At 41.3% G+C, this 10,513-nt stretch overlaps 1 protein-coding gene across 6 annotated transcripts in view; it reads left to right on the top strand.

Annotated features, from left to right (window-relative positions):
* The first annotated feature begins 387 nt into the window (after positions 1 to 387).
* Positions 388 to 10,513, top strand: part of fat3a (FAT atypical cadherin 3a) — a 90,539-nt gene continuing 80,413 nt past the window's right edge. For all 6 annotated transcript variants that reach the window (XM_044031791.1, XM_044031789.1, XM_044031788.1 and 3 more), the window contains exon 1: positions 388 to 3,707. In XM_044031791.1, coding sequence (XP_043887726.1) covers positions 398 to 3,707 — 3,310 coding nt within the window. In that variant the 5' untranslated portion in view covers positions 388 to 397. The remainder of the gene's footprint in view (positions 3,708 to 10,513) is intronic.

Below are 10,513 nucleotides of genomic sequence, written 5' to 3'. Positions count from 1 at the left end.
TGGTGTAGCAGCCCATCATTTTGCTCTCTGCAATTTTTTTGTGTTTGTTTTGGTGTTGCTACAGTCCGCTTCCTAGCCATACAATTATTTTGTCCCCTCTCAAACCACCTCTGGTTTTTCAGAAACGTGCAATTGACTGTCAGTGTCCAAAGACCACACAAGGATGATGTCAGCCTTCATTTTGGCTGCCCGGTAACTGTGGACACCTACTCCCCCCCTACTTCCAATCAATCTCTGTAGTTCAATGGATAATTAGTACCTTGTCATTCCCACCAGTTGAAAGGTCAAGTTGTGGATATGTGGCATGCCTTTTGTTGCTGTGAATCTGTCCCCCATGGCTAACCTTTTTCTCCATCTCTGTCTGTTTCTTTATGTTGCAGGATCGAGTGATGATGGGATGGATGTGAATATGGGCCAGTGGGCAGGCATGCGAGTCCCACGCCTCGGCCTGGCCCTGCTGTTGCCTTTGCTGCTCTTCAAGCCACAACTCTGCTGCAGCCAGAGCACACAGGGGGCCCCACAGGATGGACCTCACTTTGGCTTCACTCAGGCTGTCTACCATGCCACAGTTTATGAAAACTCAGCAGCACGCACATATGCCAACAGTAAAGTTAAAATGGGCATCCACTTGGCCCAGCGCTCCTGGGAGATCCGGTACAGAATCACCTCAGGTGATGATGAAGGGCTTTTTAAGGCAGAGGAGTTTGTGCTCGGGGACTTCTGCTTCTTGCGCATAAGAACTAAGGGTGGCAATGCAGCCATCTTGAACCGCGAGATCCAGGATAATTATGTATTGACAGTCAAAGCCTCTGTCAAGGGAGAGGCTTTCCTTGAGACCTGGACTAAAGTCAGCATCCAAGTCTTGGATATGAATGACCTACGTCCCTTGTTCTCACCCACCACTTACTCCGTCACCATAGCGGAGAGCACACCTCTCAGGACTAGCATAGCACAAGTTACTGCCACAGATGCCGATATTGGCTCTAATGGGGAGTTTTACTACTTTTTCAAGGAGAAAATGGAGCTATTTGCAGTACACCCAACCAGTGGAGTAGTTTCTCTTAGTGGAAAGCTAAATATTGAAGAGCAGAATCGGTATGACTTAGAAATCCTCGCAGTGGACCGTGGCATGAAGCTCTATGGAAATAATGGGGTTAGCAGCACAGCGAAGCTCTTTGTTCATGTAGAGCGCATAAATGAGCATGCCCCAGTGATGAATGTGGTCACACACAACCCATCTTGGCTTGACAAAAACCCCGTGTATGCCATGGTCACTGTTGATGACCTAGATGAAGACATAAATGGAGAAATAGACTCAGTTGACATTGTTGGTGGAGACCCCTCAGAGCAATTCTTCATAGAAAGATCCGAGGAGGGCGAGTTTGCTATCAAGGCTTCTGAGTCAGTAAATTGGGAGCTATATCCTCATGGCTTTAACCTCACTCTTCAGGCTAAAGATAGAGGAACCCCACAAAAGTTCTCTGCTGTCAAGGTTGTCCACATTACTGCCAAGAAACGCCAGACAGAGGAAGCGAAATTTGAGCAAGAGTTGTATGAGGTTAGCTTGAATGAAATCTCACCCCCAGGCACAATTGTAGAAGCTGTAAAAATCAAACCAGAGCCTGATGATGCGGAATACATCCTGGCACCGTCTGCAGATTCAGCTTTCTTTCAAATGAACACCTTAACGGGTGTCATTTCCACAGCTAGGTGGTTCACTCAAGTGAGCCAGGATGTCTTTAATCTCGAGGTCATGGAAATAGACAGTGAGCTCAAAGTTAAAGTACGCGTGATTATCGAGGATGCCAACGATAACACGCCGACTTTTGCTCAGTCCTCTTATGAGATTTTTGTGAACGAAAGTGTGCCAGTTGGAACCAATGTATTAACCGTATCTGCAGTGGATGAGGATAAAGGAGAAAATGGATACATAACTTACAGCATTTCTAGCCTTCAGCCATTACCTTTCAAAATCAATCAGTTTTCCGGTGTCATCAGCACCACTAAGGAGCTTGACTTTGAATCGTCACCGGAGAGCTTTGTGTTTGTTGTCAGAGCATCTGACTGGGGATCACCCTATAGACGAGAGAGTGAAGTCAATGTAACAATCCACTTGGAAAACGTAAATGATAACAAGCCATTGTTTGAGAATGTTGCATGCCAAGGTGTGATCTCAAGGGATTTCCCAGTGGATGAAGCAATCACCACAATGTCAGCAATTGACATAGATGAGTTAGAGCTAGTGAAGTACAAAATAATTTCAGGGAACGAATTGGGATACTTTGACCTGAACCCAGATTCAGGGGTCCTTGCACTGCAACATTCCCTTGCCACAGCCAATCCAAAGAATGGCGTTTTCAGTCTAAAGATAACTGCCACCGATGGTGAGAACTTTTCTGATCATATGTTTGTTAACATCTCAGTTGTTCATGGTAAATCTCCTCCTCGAGGTTTCAACTGTAAAGAGACAAAGGTAGCCCAAAAATTAGCTGAAAAGCTGCTCAAAAAGTCCAAAGCCAGCACCAAGCCCAAAATTGAGGAAGGATTCATTGACCTTTTCTCTGTCAATCGGCAAACACCCCAGTTTGACAAAGCTTTTCCCACAGATATTGCTGTGATGGAAGACCTACCTGTTGGCTCAAGTGTTTTCAAGGTAAATGCCTATGATGGCGACACAGGTTTCAACGGTCAGATTCTACACTCGATTTCAGATGGAAACCCTGACAGTTGTTTCACCATTCACATGGAGACAGGCCTCATTAGTGTCTTTCTGCCCCTGGACAGAGAAAAGAGAGATCGTTATCTCCTCAACCTGACAATCTTTGACCTTGGCTTGCCACAGAAAACTGCGTGGCGTTTGTTAACTGTCTACATTGAAGACGCTAATGATAATGCACCCCAATTTTTGCAAGAGGGAGGCTATCGAATTGTCATACCTGAAAACACAGCCATAGCTACAGATGTCATTCAGGTTGAGGCCACTGACAAGGATCTTGGACCCAATGGGGAGATTGTGTATTCTGTATTGACCAGCACCACACAGTTTAGTATCAACTCCACTAACGGCATAGTGTATGTAGCTGGCCAACTGGACAGGGAGTTCGTATCTACTTTTAAACTGAAGATTGAGGCTCGTGACAAGGCAGAGCGAGGGAGCCAGAAGTTTTCTGTGACCACATTAAAAATCATATTGGAGGATGTGAATGACTGCCCCCCACTATTTATTCCCAGTATATACAAAGCCAAGGCTCTAGAGGATCTTCCAGTGGGAACAGTTGTAGCTTGGTTAGAAACCCTGGATCCAGATTTGGGGTTGGGAGGCCAGGTCAGATACTCTCTTTCGAATGACTATAACGGATGGTTTGAAGTGGACAAAGCCAGTGGAGCTATCCGGCTGACCAAGGAGCTTGACTATGAGACTCAGCAATTCTACAACCTAACCGTAAAGGCCAAAGACAAGGGGAGGCCTGTGTCTCTTCTCTCTGTCACGTTTGTGGAGGTGGAGGTGGTAGATGTGAATGAGAACCTCTACACCCCATACTTTTCCCACTTTGCCCTGACAGGATTAGTGAAAGAGAATGCCCGTATTGGAACTACTCTTCTTCAAGTCACTGCTAATGATGATGACACCGGCAGAGATGGAGAAATCCAGTACTCTATACGTGATGGCAGTGGGCTTGGAAGATTTGCCATTGATGAAGAGACAGGTGAGTTTTCTTTTAAAAATGATCCAATGTGTATCATACTTTGAATCTGTGTTGCCTTACTCCAGGGGTTGAAGTATACAATTTACAACTGCAGATGAGAAGTTATACTGCTGAACCTTTGATGTGCATTTTTGGATGATTTCTCTGACTACCTCAGCTAGACATGGAGAGGTCTGGCTAGGAATCTGCTGCATTCTACTTCAAAGAATCGTACATTTGTATGTATAGAGACATCATAATCTGAAATCCAGTCCTTAACACCAGAGGTTGAATTGACATACAAAAGAATAGATTTAATTACTAAGATGTGGCATATTGTGTGAGCTTCATGGTTACTTGATGGTACATAGTTGCCCATGCTTGAAATTGAGCAGTTTTAGAGAAAACAATGCAGAACTTAAAAAAGAATCAGTGAAACTACCATTTCGTTGAACGTTTCCATGGCATCAGGTTTTTACACTGCTTTCAAGTGGCCACGTTGACAGTACAGTGTATTTAGCCAACTGATTGGGAGATATTGTTTGTAAGCATGAAGGTAGCACAATTTATGTTTATGTAAGTCTATGTGGGTTTATGTAATTAAACAATTAATTAAATGCAATTTTATCAGCCTAACATCAAACGCTAGTCTTGGAAAATCTGATTAAACAGCTGCGACAGACAGCTCCCTTGCTTTGAAGGAGAAATAGTGTTTTTTTTTTCGTTTTTCATCTTTAGATCAATGTTGCTGCTGGCATCATCAACTCACTGCAAGCATCACTGCATTATCTGTACTGCAAATATACCGAATTTAATTCCATCTGTACTGGCTGTTTATCATCACTATCTAGTCTCCCTTAGGAAGAGGATTAATGTCTTTTTGATCACTATTTACCAACATCTCACGGTAATAGCTGGTTTTCTCCAAAGAATTTGGTTAACATTTTAAAAAGCATTAAATATTGTGTATAAGTATAAGTTTTAAAGATATGCCTCGAGCAATAATGCAGAATACTTTGGACCATAGCTATGGCACTTTCCTAGTCTTGACGGGCACTCGCAGTGCTTCACACTACTTTGCCATTCACCCATTCCCAAGCTTATTCATACAGCACTTATTTCTATAATACATAAATCTCACCCATTCACACACACCGTCAGTCGAGCTGTCGGGAGCAATTTGCTTCAGTGTCGTGCCCAGGAACACTTTGCTCATGTCGAATGACCCAGCTCCTGCTTTACCCCACGCCCTACCTCCTGCATTTCAGTTGCCCCCTCTTGCGTTACATTTAAACTCTTTTGTAACACATAGGGTATGAGCTTTGCTGAATCAGGAGTTAGCAAATTAACATGAAAATAAGCAAATATATTATATATCAAGTATTTAATTACTCATTCATTATTATACATATTTCATATTGCTGTTTATGATCACATATGTTTATGTCTAATTGGTTGTTATTGTTATAAAGTGTGATGGAGGTGATACCTGTGTTTGTTAAGACCTATGGTTCGAGACATTTTGGCTATGATATTGATTATTTAGCCACTATAATACATGCTTTTTCTATTTCTATTTTTCTATTTTCTATTTTCTGCTCTAATTAGCTCACTTGTTTGGAGTAGTTGTATCACCTTGTTTTCTCAAGATTATTCACAATGCACAGCCCCTACTTATTTATTTACTGGACATTAGGAAACACAACATTGTAATTATAATATACTGTAGTGCTGGTAACACTGCTTGAATTCAGGCTTCACCAGGTTGCTGTTGCAAGGATCTAACTTTCTTGCAGACATATTGCAGTGGATTGCACTGAACTGTGTGGGAGTGCTTTTTCTGTACATAGGTGCTGTTTGTGAAATTGTTGCAGAGTCACAAAGGTCACATTTCAACCAGGCACATCCTTTCTAATGGCATTTCACCTATACATGTGTGTATATATATATATATACATATATAACCTTTAATCTTTTCATATTTCACATATCTACCTGTTTTCCAAGTTTACAAAGTCTACAGCTGCGTGTTTGCTTTATGTTTCACCAGCAGCTCTAAATATAAGTGTATCAAAGCTTTGTTTTAACATCATGATCAGATGTTGTATAAGCATCCTTTATCTTCAAGGAGCACAAAGTCAGTTTCATCTGATTTGGGGTGATGAAATGGTTGCTATTTGCTCAGAGCTGCTCTGCTCCACGGGCAGGTGACATAGCTGCATGTCACCAGGATAGCACTGGTAGAAGATAAGTGACAGTATCCAGGTACGAGGTGTCATTAACCACTTGCAGGGAAACCGTGGCATCACCATTGTCAAAGAGATTAACAAAAATGTCCACTTAAAGCACAAATGTGTGATTTGTTGGATTTAAACAAAGTGCACAGAATTGAACTGCACTAATCAATCATTTGTGTCCACTTATTTTGGCCACTGGACGGCAAAAGCCATTTGTTTTTTATTTAAATGTGCATTTAGTGTGTGTGTGTTTGTTGTGTAGGAGTTTATAAAATAATGAGGCGGTGGGTGGCTTAATGCTGCAGAGATGAAACCATAGCCTGTTGTTACTCTATTGATATAGATGCATTGTAGTATGCTATTAGCTGATGTAACTTTAGTCTCAATATTCAATGCCTGCCTTTGCTTCCTACATGCACAGACTAACATTTGGCTTGGAAGCCTAACCTCTCCATGTCATTCTCCCGCCCACTCTGTTCAGCAAGCTCTTCACATCAAGGCTTCTCTTAATCATAGTGTCACTTCTCCCTGGGAACTGATGTATTCTGGCAGAGAGAAAAAAAAGGGAAAAGGAGGAGGTGAGGGAGAATTCATGGCTCGCAGTGATTAATTTCTAACAGGCAGGGAGGCCCACAGCTTTGTTTCTTCACAAAACCAGCATTGTGCAGAGCCTTGAATGTACAGCCAGGAGGAAAAACACACAAACAGACACTGACACGTATACACACCATTAAAAACTGCCATCACAGGTTGGCATTTAGTGTAAACTCACTTTGTAAATCCAAACATAAAACCTACTGACCTGTTGATGTGCCTGTATTTCAGTGTTCCCATTGGACTTTGGCAATTTGTTGTTCTGCTTGGTCCGACAGTATCATGACATGAATGGTTTGAAATATAACCTGTTGACATTCAGTTTGGTATATCAAGATGTATTTACGATTATTAGTTGGAAGTGAGCACCAATGCTGATTGACTTTAGCAACATCGTGTCATATCATGTCAGCTGGAAGTGGATTGTGCAAAATCACGTCACTGTTGTCTTCTTCTTCTGATGAGCAAAGAGGCCAAGCTGCACTCACAGCATCCTCTGCTGGACAACTTTGTAATTACTTCCAATTTTTACAGCCCTATTTTATGTTATCTCGCAGAAAAGCGCCTTTGTGTTTTGTGTGAAGGCACCATTAGAGATTTTCCTCATTAAGATCTTAAGTCGTTCAGGAAACATACTCGTCGACTAATTTATTAGGGTAAAAGGACCCACCCACCCCCCCCCCGTGAGGTCATCTGCTGCTTCTGATGTGTACAAATGGTAGTTGTGTCTTTGTAGGTCTCGGGGCAGCACATAACTTCCCTGTGACTGTGACCTTTACAGCCTAATTCCCTTAGAACTGCCCTCTACTGCTTGCCTTTAAGGATCACACGGCAACATGCTTGGCCAAGAGCACACACTAATCAGACACTCTGCACATTGCACAGAGCTCCTTGTATCCCTCTATCACCATAATTAGTGAATTAATGACTGCATTTATCATAATTACAAGCTGAGAAGGAACAGGAGTCTCTTGTAGAGTACTTTGCTGTGTTGAGGTGTCAGTGTGTGTGTGTGTGTATGCGTGTTAGTGTGTGTTCTTGTATTTGTTCCTCTTTCTGACCTTTTCGGACATAAACACTGACCTTGTCAGGACTAGTGGTCCTCATGGGGAGCAAAACCTGGTCCTAATGAAGCAGAACCTCATTTTGGAGGAACTGAATAAGTGGAAGTCAGTGCAGTGTCCTAAGAAGAATAGCTGCGCAAACCTGTGTATGTGTGTGTGTGTGAGAAGGTAACAGCAGGGAATGATCATAAATAAATGATGTTTGGATGCTTCACTGCTTATTGACTAAACCCATATTTGGCTGATTTTTAATATTTTAGTATTGAGAGTTACAACTGCTACAAATGCTTTTGAGAAAAGGAAAAAATGCAATTTTGATGACAACATCAATTTCCGACAGAAAAGGAGAGAAAAACATTGCCTCAGTACCATGATCTTTGTGTTTGATGATTGAAAACAGCACACACACACACACAATGCACTTCCCTCTTTCACAACTATAACAAAGTAACACTAATGTAAATTGACATTTTGGCCATAGCCTGTTTATTATTCTACACATTATTTTTGTCTTGTCTAGACACTGCCGCTGTGTCTCTCTTCACCCTCCCAAAAATACCAGTCTCAGATTGGTCACATAGCCAGCTATATTGTGATTGGTTAGCCACTTATCTAGTGGTTTTCTTATCAGCCAAAACCACAGCTGTGGCCACTGTGACACTGGTGTTGGTTATGCTGCACCAAGCAAGTGATAGATCTGTACCACTTTAGCAAACAGCACTTGAGCAGCTTCACGGTGGTAAACAGGGTCTCCAATGCTGGAGAATACCATCCCATAGTTACTAAACGCGCCGCACTCTGTTGCACTTTCTGGAAACGCAGAAACACAGAATACACTTTGTTCAATCCGGAGAGAGACAAGTGAATGTAAGATAAATATTATTTCACATTGCGCAATCGCTGATAACAAAGTCTTTCATGCTCAGACTCAGTGGGGAAATAACCATCTGGCATGTGGCCTGAGCAGCAACAGCAGCAGGTAAATCCCCCTGGAGTTGAGACACTGTCTGGGATTGATGGTGGTTGATGATTTGGAGGATGAAACATGATGGATCTGTTGATACTGGTTGTTAAAAAGACTTACATCAAGACCTTTGCAGATTAAGACTAAGTCCAGTGTATGTATATATTTGTATATGTATATGTATATATATATATATATATATACACATACATATATATATATATATATATATATATATATATATATATATATATATATATATAAATATACATTTATATATATGTATATATATATATATATATATCTCCCCCATTGATGAGTCTCAGACGAAGCAACGGATCGGGTCCTTTTTGCGTCATCAGGCTAGAGTTAGATTGTGATGCGTTATGTGACTTCAACAATATTTGCTGCAAAATAGCACATTTTAATCAGATTAGAAAACGTCAACTCAGCGATTTGAAAAAAAATGACTGAAGACTGGAGTCAGTAATCAGCTGGCCTGTAATAGCATATACACTGTGGACTGTGTATACAAAAAGAGGAAGTGGTTTTATGTCCTTCACCAATTTGCTGTCTCTTTTTCCTCTGAGGTTAAACTGATTGTGGCTTGGACATGTGGAAAGTGCTGCTCGGACTCTGGCTGCACCAACTTGCTCATAGGCTAGATTTCCTGCACTGGGTACGGGGTTGCCCTTACTGCAGGGGCAGCAGAGTACACAAGTACATTGTGTACTGGTAGTGTATAATTTCATCTGCAAAGTTGTGCAGCTTGGAAAGCAGATATAATGAAACCTGTGTGGGAAAAAAAAAGCCGACAGCTCTTGTGCTCATGACAAAAGAAACACATGGATGGACAAAGAGAATAATACACACACACATATATGCTTGCACACACACATCCACACATACATTGTAATGCACTGCTCCTGTCATTAAGAACAAAGCCGCAGGTGTTGTGAATGAGTGAACTTGAGACACGGTTTTTGTTCTGGTTAGGAAATAAAATGTGTGTGTGTCCATGCAGTGTGTGTGTCTGCACACCTGTGTTTGGTAGTGCATGTTAAAAAAAACAAAAACAAAAAAACTAAGTCCCTGTTTTACTTTCTGCATATGTAAACCTATTAGCTGTTCAAGCTAATGCAGGTTGTATTTGCAGAACTAATGACACAAAACATTGGAGCTGATCCGTGGAAGTTATGGAGATTAGAAAGCAATCCATCCATTAGCTTCTCTATATTCAATTTTAAGTTACTTGAATCAAGGCCACCACATAGCAACTGCAGTTACTCAATGTACATATGCACCACAGGCAACTGTGTCAATTTAAGATTAGTAAAATAGATGCTGTATTGCATGATTGATGAATCTAATCCCCTGTGTCCTCATTTGCTATGCAAAAAAAATTCCACTAATGTAAAGTGAAAAAAGAACTGAATGATAGGACTCCTAATTTGCTCTTCATCTAATTTGAGAAGAGCTTCTGTTTTATGATCAACTTTGTAAGTTTAAAGCATAGATGTACTCTGGTAATGGAGTTAGGCTGTTTGGATTAATGGACCTGAACATAAAATAGCATTGTTTTACATCTACAAACAATGATTAATTATGCAAACTAATGATTTGACCTGAGGGCAGCATGTTAATGGAGACAAATAATGGACCCAGAAGTCACCCTTGAGGAACCCCATGTTTAAAATGAGAAACTGGAGATCGGGAGTTTCCAACAACAACTGAGGAAGTCATGTTTGACAGGTAAGAGTGTAATAAATGAATACCAGATCCTTTACTGCTAACCAAGGTTTCAAGATGCTGTGTGTTGTACAGTGTCAAAGGCCACACTCAATGGAGCTCTCACCTTTACCTGCGGCAAGGAGTAGGTCATGTGTTATCTCAACCACGGCTGTCTCAGGGCTGTGTAAATCTCTGAAGGCAGACTGGAAGGGTTCAAAATTGTTGGTGCCATTCACA

Source organism: Solea senegalensis, linkage group LG8 (assembly GCF_019176455.1).
Source record: "Solea senegalensis isolate Sse05_10M linkage group LG8, IFAPA_SoseM_1, whole genome shotgun sequence".
In the NCBI taxonomy this organism is placed as follows: Eukaryota; Metazoa; Chordata; class Actinopteri; order Pleuronectiformes; family Soleidae; genus Solea; species Solea senegalensis.
Note: the sequence above shows the minus strand (reverse complement) of the source record. Positions and strands in the feature narration are given on the sequence as shown.